Source organism: Oratosquilla oratoria, chromosome 16, assembly GCF_046742065.1.
Source record: "Oratosquilla oratoria isolate Oo_2021 chromosome 16, ASM4674206v1, whole genome shotgun sequence".
In the NCBI taxonomy this organism is placed as follows: Eukaryota; Metazoa; Arthropoda; class Malacostraca; order Stomatopoda; family Squillidae; genus Oratosquilla; species Oratosquilla oratoria.
The window spans coordinates 37679901-37699900 of record NC_134792.1 but is presented as its reverse complement, the minus strand read 5'-3'; the positions used below and the strand labels follow the sequence as shown (position 1 = coordinate 37699900).

General features: G+C 37.6%; 3 protein-coding genes across 3 annotated transcripts in view; all 3 read left to right on the top strand.

The window, feature by feature from the left end:
• Positions 1-3881: 3881 nt before the first annotated feature.
• On the top strand, positions 3882-5335 carry LOC143033761 (cuticle protein AMP4-like). The gene is made up of 3 exons (XM_076199244.1): positions 3882-3958; positions 4773-4966; positions 5090-5335. The coding sequence occupies exons 1-3, from the start codon at positions 3950-3952 to the stop codon at positions 5256-5258; spliced, it is 372 nt and encodes a 123-aa protein (XP_076055359.1). The 5' UTR covers positions 3882-3949; the 3' UTR covers positions 5259-5335.
• Positions 5336-15495: 10160 nt separating this feature from the next.
• LOC143033760 (cuticle protein AMP4-like) lies at positions 15496-17123 on the top strand. The gene is made up of 3 exons (XM_076199243.1): positions 15496-15524; positions 16557-16750; positions 16878-17123. The coding sequence occupies exons 1-3, from the start codon at positions 15516-15518 to the stop codon at positions 17044-17046; spliced, it is 372 nt and encodes a 123-aa protein (XP_076055358.1). The 5' UTR covers positions 15496-15515; the 3' UTR covers positions 17047-17123.
• Positions 17124-19454: 2331 nt separating this feature from the next.
• Positions 19455-20000, top strand: part of LOC143033647 (cuticle protein AMP1A-like) — a 1424-nt gene continuing 878 nt past the window's right edge. Inside the window, exon 1 of the mRNA XM_076199138.1 lies at positions 19455-19550. Coding sequence (XP_076055253.1) covers positions 19455-19550 — 96 coding nt within the window. The remainder of the gene's footprint in view (positions 19551-20000) is intronic.

Below are 20000 nucleotides of genomic sequence, written 5' to 3'. Positions count from 1 at the left end.
CATCGGAAGAACCGTGGAGGCGACATGCAGAAATTGAAACGTGGTACGCCCGAGGACTCGACCCTACGGCCAGCACGTGACCAGTGCTGTAGTGACATAGATCATTGCACCATGGTCTAAGTCACTACGACACTGTTCACGTGCTGGCCGTAGGTTCGAATCCTCGGGCGTATCGCGTTTCAATTTCTGCATGTTGCCTCCACGGTTCTTCCGATGTTGATTCCTTGGAATTAATGTGCATTGTGGTTGATACAAATCTATCGCTACTCACCCGCACTCAGTCAGTGTTTTACATAGCTATATACCTATATTTCTATATATATGTTTAGATATATATATATATATATATATTTATATATATATACATATATATGTGTGTATACATATATATATACATATATATATATGTATACATATATATATATATATATATGTGTGTGTGTATACATATATATATATATACATATATATATGTGTATACATATATGTATATATATATATATATATATATATATATATATATATATATAATCCCAGCATAAATCTTCAATCAAGAAATCTTGATATAATCTTATCACCGAGTTCCACCACCGCACGGAGCACAAGTTTTTCCCGTTATCTTGATACTTTGGTCGCTCAATATGCTTTTGTTGTTTCTTGTCGGATTTATATTACTTGAAAATGTATATAGTGTACGAGATATCTTAAATGTAAAGAAAATTATTCACTGTATTTCACTTGTCCTTTGGCTGAGGTATTTCAGTGCTAAAATGTGCTAGTAAAGAAGAGTATCAGTAAAACCATAAACACAGAAGTGCTCATTATATTGATTTAAGTATGCATTTTCTACATTTGTGTTAATCCTCTTATTTTCTGTTATGTTTAAATTTTTGTATATAGGCTACATATGGCGAATCAATCAAAACTTGCACTCAGATAGACAAAATTTATAACTGGGGCTAAAAAACAATAACTGATTTTAATGAAGGGTGATATATATTAAGGAAAGAAAAGATAATGGCAATATGAGGACTGAAGATGAAATAACGGGAATAAAGGTGGCGGCATACTAGGTATTTCTTGCTAGCATGTTACTTGTTTTACCTACTTCGTTTGAGTAGAACGATTTCGATTACATTCTTTTGTTTTTTCAATTTCGAAATGTCAAATTATTCTTGCGTCACATAGTGAGAAGCTGAAAATCGAACTAAATGAAGTTAAAACTCTACGAATGTTAGACACATTTCTGAGGTGCTCTTACGGAAGTCTAGAATATTGTAACCAAAATCGTATCTACTCAAACGAAGGAGCAAAAGCAAGTAGTATGCTAGGCTAGCGGGCCGCCGCCTTAAGCAAGAAGTAAATAAAGAAAAAATAAACCAAAAACATCGACCAGAGGGATTTTTAAAGTAATTATGATTTATCAAGCTGAGAAATTGCTGGGAAGGTGAACAAAGGTGAGGAAAGAAAACGATAAATCGTGGGAAGGTTTCAGCAATTATGGAAATAGAAAGAAAGTAATTTTCTTGTAAGACGAGCCACAGGACTCCACCTATAAACACTCTTACATAGTATGTCTCATTATTGCCGGGTTCTATAGCGGGGTGATGACGTCATTAAAAATAGAAAGGACCTTTTTTTTTTTTTAGTACTTAGATAAGATTGGTTGCAAAATAAGACGAGAGAATCATATGAGAGGTACGAAGAAAAAAGGAGAGAAGTAAAGACTAAGATAAAGGAGGCAAAGAGAATAGCATATGTGAAATGGTGTAAGAGTAGGACAGAATTTTCTTTAAAGTAATGAAAGGATGTTTTAGAAGGAAATAGAGAGGAAGGGGAAGCGAATCAATTAGAGAAGAAAAAGTAAAAGGTGCATATGGAGAGATGATAGTGGAAGAGACGGCAGTGAAAGGAACATGGGCAAAGTATTTAGAAAGTTGCTAAATGTGAAGGAGGGAAAGGAGGGAAAATTAGTTGAAGTGGGAAGCGCTAAGAAAATGAGTGATGAATAAGGAAAATGGAGGATATTTAAAAAATGATGAGGTGAAAGCAGTTATTAAGATGATGACAGCAGCTAAGGCACCCGGGTTAGATGGGTGTCATGCGGGGAGTCTAAAAAAGGGAGGTACAATGATGGTGGACTGGCTGGTGAGGTTCTTTAACGTTTGTCTAAAAGAGGGTAGAGTGCCGGAAACCGGGGGGGGGGGGGTATACAGTTCCGCCTTACAAAGAAAAAGGGGACAATTATGAGTGTAGTAGTTTTAGAGAGGTTGGTGTATTAAGTGTAATTGAGAAGGCTTATGGGAGGTTTTTGATTGAGAGGAATAGAGGGAGTAATTGCTGAAAAACAGTGTGGGTTTAGGACAGGTAGGGGTTGTGTGGATCATATTTTTATAAGGATGATATATAAGAAAGCCTTAGGAAAATGTAAGGATGTTTTGTGGATTTGGAAAAGGCCTATGACAGGGTAGACAGGAAGACACTGTGGGAGGTATTGCAGATATAAGGAATAAGAGGAAGGCTGTTAAGAACGGTCAGGATTTTTTACGAGAATAGTAGAGCTTGTGTTAGAATTAGAAATGGAGAGAGTGAATGGTTTGACGTAAAGGTGGGACCTCGCCGGAAATGTGTCATGTCGCCATGGCTGTTCAATCTATACATGTATGAAGTGGTGCGAGAGGTAAATGCAAGGGTAATGGGTCGAGGAATGGGGTTAGTTGAAGAGAATGGATAAAAATGGGAGATAAGCCAGTTGTTGTTTGCTGACGATACTGTGCTTGTAGCAGGATCAGAGAGGGGGATTAAATAAGTTAGTGATGGAGTTCAGGAAGATGTGTGAAAGAAGGAATTTGAAGACAAATGTAGGTAAAAGTAAGATATACAAGGTGAGAATAAGGCAGCAAATTGTAGGTGAGTATTAAGGGAGAGACACTAGAGGAAATGGTTAGCTTTAGATACTTGGGGGCAAATGTGGCGGGAAATGGAGAAGTAAAGGTGGAGGTAGAATGTAGATTGAGAGAAATAAGTAAATGCCTTTGGGGATTAAAAAGTGTAATGAGAAATAGACAATTGGAAATGGATACTAAGAAGATATAGAGGAGTGATTGTGCCGACAGCACTGCATGGGACAGAAACATGGAACATAAGAGAGGGAGAGATGAAGGGTTTAAATGCGTTTGAGATGAGGCGCGTGAATGTATGATCCAGGGAAGTGGGTGAGATACAGGGATGACCCATCATCCAGGAGAAGCCAAGAAAAGAGAGATGAAAGGTGGTGAATGGGAGTGGAGTATGTGAGGATGAAATGGGTGGGAGTGGATTTATACCTTTGACTTTGGCTACCTCACTTACAAGGGGGAAAAGGCTCTTGGAATATGGATGTATTTAGGTAAAAAGAGAAGGAAACTCGAATGAAAAGATGAGGAAATGTGTTTGTAGAGTATGAGGAGAAAATGTTAGTTTATATTTGAAATATTTTTAGATACACCAAGGAGAACCTAAGGTGGCTCGATAAAGAAGATGTAGTGAGGACATAAACAAGATATAGTAATATATGTAAAAATATGGATGATGATGATGTCATAATGAGGTATGGAAGAATTTATATATAAAAATTATACTTAAAGGAAAAAGGCGAGGGAAGAAAGGTAGAATAGGTCTTGAATAGGTCACAACAAAACCTGCGTTACATGAGTGAAGCACAATTCTGCCTGGTTGAATATTCATGCCAAAATATTGAGTGACAGAAATTTCTCTGAAAAAAAGTCATGTGGGATAAACGTGTTTCTTTCATGAAGATTGCAAATGTTGGGTTTCGTCTTACTCCTCGTTGTTGTTTATTTTTACCCTGATCTCCTCTGTTCACTTTCTCTTTCCATTTCGCTCCCTTTAAAAGCGTGAGACTTTCATCACTTCCATCAATTCCTGCATCGTCCACCTCTTCGCAATCATGAAATTCGTGAGTGTCCAGCGCAATCCTAATGAATACGAGAATTGTTGCTTCTTTATTAATTATGCACGTTTACTGAAGAATATCAATATACACTTTCTTCATCTGTGTAAACATAATCACAGAACAGTGAAATAAAAAATATATGCACATGTTCTCTAATATCTATGTCCAAACATTTGATTTCACACGCAATCACACACACACACATACACACACACACACACACACACACACACACACACACACACACACACACACACACACACACACACACACGCGCACTCACTCACCCACACACCACACACACACACACACACAACACACACACACCTCTCATGGCGCTGTGGTTAGAACTCTGGCCTGCCACTACGAGGTCCGGGTTCGATCCTCGCCCGGGCTGAAATAATATCAGTATCGCAGCGCTGAGGGGTGTTACTCCAACTCTCGTGGGGCGGGGGATTGGGGGTGTGTGTGTGGTGCAAGGTCATAGCATTACCCATAGATCGGACCTACGAGCTCTGAGCTCTCTTCCAGGAGGGAAATTAGCTGTCGATCACGAGTCCAACACGTGATCCAAAGACCAAGTGAATCTCACACACACACACACACACACACACACACCACACACACACACACACACACACACACACACACACACACACACACACACACACACACACACACACACACACACACACACACACACACACACACACACACACACACACACACACACACACACACACTTATGTGTTCATATTCTTATACTGACATTCGAAGGTCTTCATTATCAATATTTCTTGACTTCTCCTGAAAACAGATGCTCCTCTCTGCCTTCGTGGCCGTTGCTGTGGCTGACCAGCTTCGCGAACATGTTCCCATTGTGAGCGAGAGTCGTCAAGAGTTCGCCAACGGCGTCTCCGGCAGCAGTTTTGAATCAGCCAATGGAATCAAATTCCAGCAACAAATACTTGCGGGAGACGTAGGGCAGAGCAACGCTGAAGGCTCCTATAGGTGTGTCGTTGAAGAATTTCTGTTGCCAATTTTATTCTTTATTTCATCACTTAATTTATCACTTACTTTCTATAGGTTAAAAATGACCGATACTATGACCAATCCTCTCCGTCTCTCCTACAGTTACCCTGATGAATTCGGAAACTTGGTAGAGGTCCGGTACATCGCCAACGAGAATGGTTTCCAAGTCGAAGGCACTCACTTGCCCGTGGCACCCCAAGCTCCTGCTCATGTGGCCCGTCTTCTGCAAATAGCCGAAGATCAGCGGGCTGCAGGAATCTTCTTTGAATAACGTCTTCCTCATCGATGAAACAGGACTAATTTCCTCTGAACGTCTCTAATTTATAAGATTAAATAGAATACACATTTCTCTTTGACAATATCTATCCCCAAATATATATGGAAATGTGATTGTCATATAAGAAAATGACTAGAATGATGGTCTGGAGCTACGATTCGATCTGGAGAATCAGTATTTGGTGTTCAATAACTCGGTCTTCTGCTCTTTGGGGACAATATCGCACCGAAGAAGTGAAGTCATGGAGGCGGCAGATGAGAAATTTAAGTAAGGTAGCAGCATTGAGGGATGATGAATGTTGAAATATATCTACAATATTTTTCGAGTCAAAGCTTAATCTACTGTCATAAATGAATGCTGCGTGAGTCTGCATAAAACTATTGACTGCATACAACTTACAAGGTCAATACCCAATACGGGTAATTCTTTTTTGTGACAAAAGATATATGTGGTATATATATGTATATATATATATATATATATATATATATATATGTATATGTACATATATATATATATATATATATATATATATATATGTTGAGGAATGGACGACAAAATGAGTGGCAGGGTGGTGAGATAAACACCGAGAACCGTTGAAGTTTTATTAACTGACGTTTCGCTCTTAACAGAGCTTCTTCAGAGTGTACAAATATATTCGGGAAATCAACAATTATATATCTTACATCATTCCGCGTTCCTTCCTTAACCCACCCCCTCCCTCCCTCTCGTACCCTTCAGCTCCTGTAAGATCATCCAGCCGGACATTTTGGACAGCTTAATAAAACCATCACGATGGTTACAGCAGGGCTGGGATGCTATAAAAGCTGCTTCTACTATTTTTCTTTTTTTCTTGTCTAATCCTTGTTTTAATATTTCCACTCCGTCCCAGTTAGGTAAATGCCCGTACTCCTCCGCATGAATCACCAGGGCGTTTGATGTTCGGTGGGCCCTCAGGTCGCTCTTGTGCTCATATGTCCGCTTGTGTATGCCTCTTCCTGTCTCCCCAAAGTAGAGCAGGGCTGAAGATCGCCAGTACATCCAGTACGAAGATAGGTGAAGTAGTGAGAGGTAAGAGTAGAAATGAACATAATAACAACAGTATGGTTTACAGAATCCCATGTGGTGGCTGTGACCTAAACTACTTTGGGGAGACAGGAAGAGGCATACACAAGCGGACATATGAGCACAAGAGCGACCTGAGGGCCCACCGAACATCAAACGCCCTGGTGATTCATGCAGAGGAGTACGGGCATTTACCTAACTGGGACGGAGTGGAAATATTAAAACAAGGATTAGACAAGAAAAAAAGAAAAATAGTAGAAGCAGCTTTTATAGCATCCCAACCCTGCTGTAACCATCGTGGGATTGCTATCGTGGGATTGCTATCTGATATGCGATCTGATTGCTAAAGGACATTTTTAGCATATCAATATAAGGAGCAGTGTTATATAGACTTGCCACAAGTATACAAGGAACGGTATAAGCCTACATTTAGCATATATCACTGTGGAGCCCGCAACAAGTTTCAACAAGATTCTTGTTGAAACTCGTCCTAGGTAAGCAGCTTCTCACTGAGTCATTTGCTGCTTTGGAATCAACCAGGATATCTTCTGGACCTGGCAGAGTGGTTCCTTCAGGCAGAAAAAATGATCCTGTCTAGAATTCTTTTGAAAAACTACCAACAACTTCTGGCAAAGGGTACTGAGCGAGATGCAAAGACTGCAGCCAGGCATTATGTCAAGATTGAAATCTCACAGAGATAAATGCCAAGGTCAGCCACAGCATACAGAAGAAGAAATTGATGACCCAGGTAAATAATTTTACTTATATTGTGTGCATTTCTCCCTTTTCATACGCAACTATATACATTTGGTGAACAATGGAGAGCATGTGCAATAAAAATGTGAAGGCCTAAAGAGATGATACTTCAACTTCATTACTTTTAAATTTGGGTAATAACTATATCACTATAATGTACTGTATCCACTGAACTTTGGGGCCTAGATGATTGTTATTCATTTCATTCAATATTGTGTTATACATTTCATAGGTTCCATTGGAATTCAGCTCACATGGGATTCAGCCCAAAGGGATTTAGCCTAACCTAACCTAGCTAACCCATTATTTATAGTGAATTTAAAAGTGGACTGAATCCTGTGTGGGCTGAATTCCAAGCCCACCTATTTCATATCCTGTTAATTATTTCCAAATAATTTAGTGGCTTGTGTGAATATGATCATTATCTAAAAAAATAACTACTGTACTCAAAAGTAGCCTAAATCACACTGTATTCATTCATTTATTTATTCATTTATAAATTATGCAATATGCTAAAATTTTCTGTTTCCATTTCAGGATCTGTATCAACAGCTTCAATCCCTTCATTATCGGCTCCACTTGAATTATCTGCAAACCTGACTCCACCATTAAAAAGGTCACTATCAGACTCCTCTACAGACGCCACTTCTGCTACATCATTTTCATCTAAAAGAAAGTCATTAACATCTCTGGACAGATTTATCAACATAACTTCAGCCTCTCAAAAGGGAAATCTAGACAAAAAAGTTGCAAGAATTATATTTGCTACAAATTCACCATTTCATCTTGTTCAGCATCCTCAGTTTCTCAAGATGGTTCAGAACCTGAGGCCAGGTTATATTCCTCCATCCAGAAAAGATATTGCTGATAAGTACTTGGATCTTGTGTATGAAAAGGAATATAAGAAGTGTGCAGATGGCCTGAATAATGAAACTGTATGTCTTTCAATTGATAGGTGGTCTAACATCCATAATGAGCCCATAATATGTGTCACTCTAACAACATATACTGGTCAGATTTATTTAGTTGACACAATAGACACATCAAGGAAACCTCACACTGCTGAATATCTTCTACAACTTGTACAAAATTCGATCAAGAAGGCTGAACAAGATTTTGGTTGTCACATTGGAAGTGTTGTGACAAACAATGCACCAAATGTCACCAAGATGAGAAAAGTCTTGGAGGAATCGAGTGAACCTGAGCATACCGTCCTCACATATGGCTTATACCGTTCCTTGTATACTTGTGGCAAGTCTATATAACACTGCTCCTTATATTGATATGCTAAAAATGTCCTTTAGCCATCAGATCGCATATCAGATAGCAATCCCACAATATTAAAAAAAAAAAAAATCTATTTAAATCAAATAAATCTGATTTAAATAAAAAAATCTGTTTTTTATATTCTTTAAGAAGATAAAAAAAAAAAAAAAAAAAAATCGCCAACCCTGGTGGCCACTGACCTCGTACAATAATACCTGTTAAGTCTGGCTAATATTGGCATTTCAAAGCATAACAGTGTCTTAAAAATAGTCTCTTATTTCACTATAAAAGTTTATATTAACTTATACTGCATTGAATAAGTCAATAGTTGATATATTTGTCCTATATACAATGTTAGGTTTCTAGTTTTGATATATTTGTCCAATATAAAATGTTAGGTTACAAAGAAAGCAATGGCCTTCGCTAGAGGACCCAGGGATCTGGGTGCGCACGTCCTGTGTAATAGTAGTCCTTGATATATATATATATATATATATATATATATATATATATACATATATATACATATATATATATATATATATATATATATATATATATGCGTAAGTAACCACTAGGAAAAGTAAACTAACGAAGCAGAGCGCTTTCGTATAATTACATCTTCAGTGCAGATACAAAGAAGGAATTATAAGATGAAGAAACAAGGTACAGAATATATGACATAGTGAAGAGGGCATTCGGAGAGGTAGTGGAAGAAGTACACGTGACGGACGTTTGGGCCGTCCTGGTAGCCAACAAGTATGGGACGTTTGGGCCGTCCTGGTAACCAACAAGTATGGGACAACTGCTCATAATTTATATTACAATTCAAACAATTTTGAAATTTCATGAGAAATAAAACTATCTAATTTGTACAAACCTTGATGAAGATTAACATTTATCCCCTTACTAGATTTGATCAAACTGCATTCAATTAAATTTCTTTCTGTTATGTTGTTGTTGTATGTGATGACTTTAGCGTTATCCCAGTCAACTGGGTGGTTAAAATGGTTCATGTGGTTGAATATACCGCTAGATTGGTTTCCCTCTCTAAAGGTATTGTTTATGGTGCTTTAGCTAATCAGGTACCTCCCAGCTGTCCAGAACGTTTTATCACTGCTATTAATTCTCTCAAAAAGGATAGTGATTTACATATCACAAAAGCTGATAAATCAAACGCTGTAGTAATTATGAACAAAAATGATTATTTAAACAAAATGGATGTACTACTTAAAGATCAAGATACTTACGTCCAACTTTTAAAGATTCCTACTGAATCAGTGAATAGCCATTTCAATAAGAAGATAAAAGAATTGTTAAGTGGAAATAGTGAACTAATCAAAAAGTTTATTTCTATCAGCCCTCCTTTGCCTTACATGTATGGTCTAATTAAGACACATAAACCAAATAACCCGGTAAGACCAATCGTTTCTTCAATAGGTTCAGCTTCATACAAACTTTCGAAATGGTTGGTAACAATTCTTAGTCCACTAGTTGGAACTATTTCCACTTCACATGTTAAGAACAGTTTGGACCTCATTAACAAACTAAGTGAGGTAAAACCAGATTATGAATTTAAATTGGTAAGTTATGATATTGTTAGTTTGTTTACGAAAGTTCCTTTGGATGACCTTTTAATCTATCTTAAAGAAGAGTTAAATAAGCACGATTTACCATTACCTTCAGGCACCTTAATTGAACTGATCAAATTGTGTGTTAAAGATTGCAAATTCCAATTTAATGATAAATTCTATTCTCAGAAATTTGGAATGAGCATGGGTAATCCTCTCCCCGTATTGAGTAATTTATATATGGAGTTTTTTTAAACCAAAATTTTAAGTAAGATCATTCCCCCCAACATTACATGGATGCGGTACATTGATGACATCCTATGTCTGTGGCCCATTCAAGATAATGTAAATGATTTTTTATGTAAGCTTAATAATTTGGTCAGTTCCATTAAGTTCACGGTGGAGATAGAGAAAGAAGGTGTTTTGCCTTTCCTTGATTGTAATATCTACCGCCGTGAAAGTGAGTTGAAGTTTAGTGTATATCGCAAACCAACCAATGTTTGTTCATATATACACTATTATTCCTCACACCCTGATGGCGTAAAGATATCTGTTTTTTCGTCGATGTACCTCAGGGCCCTACGCATTTGCAGCCCAGAGTACATCGATGATGAAATAAGATGTATTTACGACATTGGTACTAAGCTACAATACCCCACACATGTTCTTGACAAAGCTTACAATCGTGCTAAAAGGACATTTTATAACCTTAGGTCAACTCAAACTTTCAATATGAATAACTTGCTAATTTTACCGTACCAAGAAAACCTGCAAAATATTCCAAATATATTACGTAAATTTAACATTAATGTAGTTTTCAATAATAAGAACACTGTAAGACAACTGCTCATAAATAATTCTGTCAATAGTAATAAAGGGTGTGTGTACAAAATACCTTGCAAATCATGTAATCAGTTTTATGTTGGTCAGACTGCTAAAACACTCACAACACGAATCAATCAACACAAGAAATACGTTAGAGAGGGAAACCAATCTAGCGGTATATTCAACCACATGAGCCATTTTAACCACCCAGTTGACTGGGATAACGCTAAAGTCATCACATACAACAACAACATAACAGAAAGAAATTTAATTGAATGCAGTTTGATCAAATCTAGTAAGGGGATAAATGTTAATCTTCATCAAGGTTTGTACAAATTAGATAGTTTTATTTCTCATGAAATTTCAAAATTGTTTGAATTGTAATATGAATTATGAGCAGTTGTCCCATACTTGTTGGTTATCAGGACGGCCCAAACGTCCCATACTTGTTGGCTACCAGGACGGCCCAAACGTCCGACACGTGTACTTCTTCCACTACCTCTCCGAATGCCCTCTTCACTATGTCATATATTCTGTACCTTGTTTCTTCATCTTATAATTCCTTCTTTGTATCTGCACTGAAGATGTAATTATACGAAAGCGCTCTGCTTCGTTAGTTTACTTTTCCTAGTGGTTACTTACGCATTTGTGAACACACGCTCCTAGTGTTTTTATTGCATATATATTTATATATATATATATATTTATATATAAAATATACATATATATATATTTATATATAAAATATACATATATATATATATATATATATATATATATATATATATACATATTTATCAACCACAATGCACTTTTATTCTAAGGCATCAACATCGGAAGAACCATGGAGGCAACATGCAGAAATTGAAACGTGGTACGCCCGAGGACTCAAACCTACGGCCAGCACGTGACCAGTCCTGTAGTGACTTAGATCATTGCACCATGGTCTAAGTCACTACGACACTGGTCACGTGCTGGCCGTAGGTTTGAGTCCTCGGGTGTACCACATTTCAATTTCTGCATGTTGCCTCCACGGTTCTTCCGATGTTGATGCCTTAGAACTAAAGTGCATTGTGGTTGATAAAAATGTATCTCTAATCACCGGAACTCATTCAGTGTTGTACATAGATATATACATATATGTATATATATATATATATATATATATATATATGTATATATATGTATATATGTATATACATATACATATATATATTCATATATATGTAAATATATATACATATACATATACATATATATATATATACATATATATATATATATATATATATATATATATATATATTATATATATATATATATATATATATATAATCCCAGCATAAATCCTCAATCAAGAAACATTGATATAATCTTATCAGCAAGTTCCACCACCGCACGGAGCAAAATTTTCCCCCGTCATCTTGATACTTTGGTCGCTCAATATGTTTTTGTTGTTTCTTGTCGGATTCATATTACTTGAAAATGTATATAGTGTACGAGATATCGTAAATGCAAAGAAAATGTTTCACTGTATTTCGCTTGTCCTTTGGCTGAGGTATTTCAGTGCTAAAATGCGCTAGTAAAGAAGAGTATCAGTAAAACAATAAACACAGAAGTGCTCATTATATTGATTTATGTATGCATTTCCTACATTTGTGTTAATCCTCTTATTTTCTGTTATGTTTAAATTTTTGTATATAGGCTACATATGGCGAATCAATCAAAACTTGCACTCAGATAGACAAAATTTATAACTGGGGCTAAAAAACAATAACTGATTTTAATGAAGGGTGATATATATTAAGGAAAAAAGACAATGGCAATATGCGGACTGAAGATGAAATAACGAGAATAAAGGTGGCGGCGCACTAGGTATTTTTTGCAAGCATGTTACTTGTTTTACCTACTTCGTTTGAGTAGAACGATTTCGATTACATTCTTTTGTTTTTTCAATTTCGAAATGTCAAATTACTCGTGCGTCATAATAGTGAGAAACTGAAAATCGAACTAAAAGAATTTAAAACTCTAGGAATCTTAGACACATTTCTGAGGTGTTCTTACGGAAGTCTAGAATATTGTAACCAAAATCATGTCTACTCAAACGAAGGAGCAAAAGCAAGTAACATGCTAGACTAGTGTGCCGCAGCCTTAAGCAAGAAGTAAATAAAGAAAAAATTAACCAAAAACATCGACCAGAAGGATTTTTAAAGTAATTCTGATCTATCAAGCTGAGAAATTGCTGGGAAGGTGAACAAAGGTGAGGAAAGAAAACGACAAATCGTGGGAAGGTTTCAGCAATTATGGAAATAGAAAGAAAGTAATTTTCTTGTAAGACGAGCCACAGGACTCCACCTATAAACACTCTTACATAGTATGTCACATTTTTGCCGGGCTCTTTAGCGGGGTGATGACGTCATTAAAAATAGTAAGGATCTTTTTTTTTATTAGTACTTAGATAATATTGGTTGCAAAATAAGATGAGAGAATCATATGAGAGGTACGAAGAAAAAAGGAGAGAAGTAAAGACTAAGATAAAGGAGGCAAAGAGAATAGCATATGTGAAATGGTGTAGGAGTAGGATTTTTTTTTTAAGTAATGAAAGGATGTTTTAGAAGGAAATAGAGAGGAAGGGGAAGCGAATCAATTAGAGAAGAAAAAGTAAAAGGTGCATATGGAGAGATGATAGTGGAAGAGACGGCATTGAAAGGAACATGGGCAAAGTATTTAGGAAGTTGCTAAATGTGAAGGAGGGAAAGGAGGGAAAATTAGTTGAAGTGGGAAGCGCTAAGAAAACGACAGTGATGAATAAGGAAAATGGAGGATATTTAAGAAATGATGAGGTGAAAGCAGTTATAAAGATGATGACAGCAGCTAAGGCACCCGAGTTAGATGGGTGTCATGCGGAGTGTCTAAAAAAAGGGAGGTACAATGAAGGTGGACTGGCTGGTAAGGTTCTTTAACGTTTGTCTAAAAGAGGGTAGAGTGCCGGAAGACGGGGGGGGGGGGTATACAGTTCCGCCTTACAAAGGAAAAGGGGACAATTATGGGTGTAGTAGTTTTAGAGAGGTTAGTGTATTGAGTGTAATTGAGAAGGGTTATGGGAGGTTTTTGATTGAGAGGAATAGGAGAGGAATAGAGGGAGTAATTGCTGAAAAACAGTGTGGGTTTAGGACAGGTAGGGGTTGTGTGGATCATATTTTTATAAGGCTGATATATAAGAAAGCCTTAGGAAAATGTAAGGATGTTTTCTGGGTCTTAATGGATTTGGAAAAGGCCTATGACAGGGTAGACAGGAAGAAACTGTGGGAGGTATTGCAGATATAAGGAATAAGAGGAAGGCTGTTAAGAACGTTCGGGAGTTTTTACGAGAATAGTAGAGCTTTTGTTAGAATTAGAAATGGAGAGAGTGAATGGTTTGACGTAAATGTGGGACCTTGCCGGAAATGTGTCATGTAGCCATGGCTGTTCAATTTATGCATGAATGAAGTGGTGCGAGAGGTAAATGCAAGGGTAATGGGTCGAGGAATGGGGATAGTTGAAGAGAATGGATAAAAATGGGAGATAAGCCAGTTGTTGTTTGCTGACGATACTGTGCTTGTAGCAGGATCAGAGAGGGGATTAAAGAAGTTAGTGATGGAGTTTAGGAAGGTGTGTGAAAGAAGGAATTTGAAGATAAATGTGGGTAAAAGTAAGATATACAAGGTGAGAATATGGCAGCAAATTGTAGGTGAGTATTAAGGGAGAGACACTAGAGGAAATGGTTAGCTTTAGATACTTGGGGGCAAATGTGGCGGGAAATGGAGAAGTAAAGGTGGAGGTAGAATGTAGATTGAGAGAAATAAGTAAATGCCTTTGGGGATTAAAAAGTGTAATGAGAAATAGACAATTGGAAATGGATACTAAGAGGATATGGAGGAGTGATTGTGCCGACAGCACTGCATGGGACAGAAACATGGAACATAAGAGAGGGAGAGATGAAGGGTTTAAATGCGTTTGAGAGGAGCCGCGTGAAAATATGACCCAGGGAAGTGGGCGAGATGCAGGGATGGCCCATCATCCAGGAGAAGCCAAGAAAAGAGAGATGAAGGGTGGTGAATGGGAGTGGAGTATGTGAGGATGAAATGGGTGGGAGTGGATTTATACCTTTGACTTTGGCTGCCTCACTTACAAGGGGGAAAAGGCTCTTGGAATATGGATATATTTAGGTAAAAAGAGAAGGAAACTCGAATGAAAAGATGAGGAAATGTGTTTGTAGAGTATGAGGAGAAAATGTTAGTTTATATTTGAAATATTTTTAGATACAACAAGGAGAACCTAAGGTGGCTCGATAAAGAAGATATAGTAAGGACAGAAACAAGATATGGTAATATATGTAAAAATATGGATAATGATGATGTCATAATGAGATATGGAAGAATTTACATATAAAATTATACTTAAAGGAAAAAGGCGAGGGAAGAAGGGTAGAATAGGTCTTGAATAGGTCACAACAAAACCTGTGTTACATGAGTGAAGCACAATTCTGCCTGGTTGAATATTCATGCCAAAGTATTGAGTGACAGAAATTTCTCTGAAAAAAAGTCATGTGGGATAAACGTGTTTCTTTCATGAAGATTGCAAATGTTGGGTTTCGTCTTACTCCTCGTTGTTGTTTATTTTTACCCTGATCTCCTCTGTTCACTTTCTCTTTCCATTTCGCTCCCTTTAAAAGCCTGAGACTTTCATCACTTCCATCAATTCCTGCATCGTCCACCTCTTCGCAATCATGAAATTCGTGAGTGTCCAGCGCAATCCTAATGAATACGGGAATTGTTGCTTCTTTATTAATTATGCACGTTTACTGGAGAATATCAATATACACTTTCTTCATCTGTGTAAACGTAATCACAGAACAGTGAAATCAAAAATATATATGCACATGTTCTCTAATATCTATGTCCAAACATGTGATTTCACACGCAATCACACACACACACACACACACACACACACACACACACACACACACACACACACACACACACACACACACACACACACACACACACACACACACACACACACACACACACACACACACACACACACACACACACACACCACACACACACACACACACGCACACACACACACACACACACACACACACACACACACACACACACACACACACACACACACAGACAACACACACACACACACACACACACACACACACACACACACACACACACACACACACACACACACACACACACACACACACACACACACACACACACACACACACACACACACACACACACACACACACACCACACACACACACACACACACACACATACACACACACACACACACACACACGCACACACACACACACACACACCACACACATACACACACACACACACACACACACACACACGCACACACACAAAACACACACACATACACACGCACACAATCAAACAAACACACACATACACACACACACACGCACGCACACACACACACACAAACACACACACAAAACACACACACATACACACACACACACACACACACACACACACACACACACACACACACACACACACACACACACACACACACACACACACACACACACACACACACACACACACACACACACACACACACACACACACACACACACACACACACACACACACACACACACACACACACACACACACACACACACACACTTATGTGTTCATACTCTTATACTGACATTCGAAGGTCCTCATTATAAAAAATTCTTGACTTCTCCTGAAAACAGATGCTCCTCTCTGCCTTCGTGGCCGTTGCTGTGGCTGACCAGCTTCGCGAACATGTTCCCATTGTGAGCGAGAGTCGTCAAGAGTTCGCCAACGGCGTCTCCGGCAGCAGTTTTGAATCAGCCAATGGAATCAAATTCCAGCAACAAATACTTGCGGGAGACGTAGGACAGAGCAACGCTGAAGGCTCCTATAGGTGTGTCGTTGAAGAATTTCTGTTACCAATTTTATTCTTTATTTCATCACTTAATTAATTTATCACTTAATTTCTATAGGTTAAAAATGACCGATACTATGACCAATCCTCTCCGTCTCTCCTACAGTTACCCTGATGAATTCGGAAACTTGGTAGAGGTCCGGTACATCGCCAACGAGAATGGTTTCCAAGTCGAAGGCACTCACTTGCCCGTGGCACCCCAAGCTCCTGCTCATGTGGCCCGTCTTCTGCAAATTGCCGAAGAGCAGCGGGCTGCAGGAATCTTCTTTGAATAACGTCGTCCTCATTGATAAAACAGGACTAATTTCCTCTGAACGTCTCTAATTTATAAGATTAAATAGAATACACATTTCTCTTTGACAATATCTATCCCCAAATATATATGGAAATGTGATAGTTTCCAAGTCATATAAGAAAATGACTAGAATGATGGTCTGGAGCTACGATTAGATCTGGAGCTACGATTAGATCTGGAGCTACGATTAGATCTGGAGAATCAGTATTTGGTCTGCAATAACTCGGTCTTCTGCTCTTTGGGGACAATATCGCACCGAAGAAGTGAAGTCATGCAGGCGGCAGATGAGAAATGTAAGATAACAAAATGGAGGGATGATAAATGTTGAAATATATCTAACAATATTTTTCGAGTCAAAGCTTAATCTACTATCATAAAAGAATGCTGCGTGAGTCTGCATAAAACTATTGACTACATAAAACTTACAAGGTCAATACCCAAATCGGGTATTTTTTTTGTGACTAAAGATATATATATGTATATATATATATATATATATATATATATATATATATATATGTATATATATATATATATATGTATATATATATACATAAATGTATATACATTTATATATATATATGTATACATAAATATATATATATATATATATATATATATATATATATATATATATATACATATACACATACACACTGAATGGTTCCCGGTGATCAATTAATATATTTTATTCAACCACAAATAACTTTTTTTCCATGCCATCGCAATCGAGACTGAGAGTCGCTCGTTGGAGGCATCCGTTGGAAATTGAAACGTGGACCAGCCGAGGATTAGAACCCAGCTAACTCGTAATAAAGTTACAGTGACGTAAACCAATACGCTATCCCCAAATATCTCTTGATAGCGTATTGGTTTACGTCACTGTAACTTTGTTACGGGTTAGCTGGGTTCGAATCCTCGGCTCATCCACTTTTCAATTTCCAACGGATACCTCCAACGAGCGACTCTCAGTCTCGATTGCGATGGCATGGAATTAAAAGTGATTTGTGGTTGAATAAAAGATATATATATATATATATATATATATATATATATATATATACATACATACATATACATATAGATATAGATATGAGCTGACTACAAGAAAAATAAGGATTAAAAATTGTCTATCTAGCATATTTGCATGATTGAGAATTATTGGAGGGAAATGAATAGATCATAGAAATATTGGACAGGACCATGTGTCTCGTACATTTTGACCTCTTGTGTATTTAAAAGGAAAGGACAATTACTTGATTATGTCTGCGGTAACTACAAAATCATAAAGATGAGTAAGCGAATGTTTGGACTAAAGCTCAGTTATTGTTTCAATACAAGGTTTCATTAGTCCCCTAATTTATAAATGAATCACTTGTATAGTAATTCATCTCGCTACTTTGGTGTAGGATAATCCCAGGCCAATCACCTTATCAACACAATAATGTGGTTCTTGCTTTTTTCAATCACCATTTTCACCGTCACGTTTCTTCATGTCTTATATCTCGTCTCACTGTCCGAGACCACGCAGCTCATCAACGAATATTTAATTGATCCTAACACCATCTTCACTGTCACACCCCTATGAGTAAATTTCACCCATGGGATAAGCAACACGAGTTTCTTCGAAATGCGTAATATTTTTTCTCTCCAAATAGTTCCTACAAGTCTGAGAAAGGGAGTTAAAAAAAAAAAAAAAAAAATGTTTGGAGGCTCCCTTTTCCTTCCTTTTTTTTTTTTTCTTTCTGTCTTTCTTTCTTTCTTTCTTTTTTTCTTTCTTTCTTTCTTTCTTTCTTTCTTTCTTTCTTTCTTTCTTCCTTTCTTTGTTTTCATTTCTTTCTTTTCAGAGTGGTGTTTGCCTCTATTTTTTGGGCCTTGTATTTGTGTTTCTACTTGTTAGCTTTTCTATTTACACTGGTGGCGTACTAAGAAGCGTGCTGGTCTCGCATTCGCTAATTGTGGTTTCGAATCCCGCACTTCTCTCCGATTCCCATCAGTTACTGTTACTTGGCCCCAACAATGCAAGCGCACATTGCAAAGGCGACGGCTATGGCTGCAGCTACACGCTTCCTGTTATAGGTTCCTCACCATCATCTACCTCCATTGGTCGTGCACATGGACGATTCGTGAATTAAGCAAAACGTGTAATCAGATTTAGACAAAGCATGTAACTATGCCTAAAAATGGCACACTGATCTGAACGAGGTTTAATGGAAGAGGGAAAAGCAAAATAATTATATCATACACATTGTTAGAGTCAATAAGAATGTTAACCAATGTGAAAATTTGAATAATATTACAGAAAAATCTCGACCCGAGGTCTGATTTGGGTACTGGTAAGTTGACCAAGTCGCCAAGTTAGAAAGAAGGCAGAGAAAGGAATGAGATATGTTGGATAAGGTACATCAAAGAATATTGAGATGGTCAATGAATACAGAAGCAGAGGAGGAAGAAAGACTAGAATTAGGTGTGGAAAGTGGGAGTGTATGGAGTGACCTTCAGTGAAAGAACGGAAACGAGAGGTCATTGTTTGTAAGAGGATTGTCTGTCGAGTAAGGAAGGGAATGTGCAAAATATAAGAGTGAACAAAAATTTATAAATGAACGCAGAAGTGACCCAAATCGGTCTTGTCTGTTCTGTAGCTTTTTGGAGTGGACGAGAGGCCGAAGTCGCTATATAATGAAACGGGCAAGAGAGACCCCCCCACACACATACACACATACATATACATAACATACACACATACATACACGTACACATACACATACACACACACACACATGCATGCACACACACATACACATAGACGCACACACACACACACACACACACACACACACACACACACACACACACACACACACACACACACACACACACACACACACACACACACACACACACACACACACACACACACACACACACACACAC

Bases quoted from the DNA above. Each gene is read 5' to 3' on its own strand.
- LOC143033761 (XM_076199244.1), top strand. The intron at 4,967-5,089 runs GTGTGTCGTTGA...TCTCTCCTACAG, and splicing joins AACGCTGAAGGCTCCTATAG to TTACCCTGATGAATTCGGAA.
- LOC143033760 (XM_076199243.1), top strand. The intron at 16,751-16,877 runs GTGTGTCGTTGA...TCTCTCCTACAG, and splicing joins AACGCTGAAGGCTCCTATAG to TTACCCTGATGAATTCGGAA.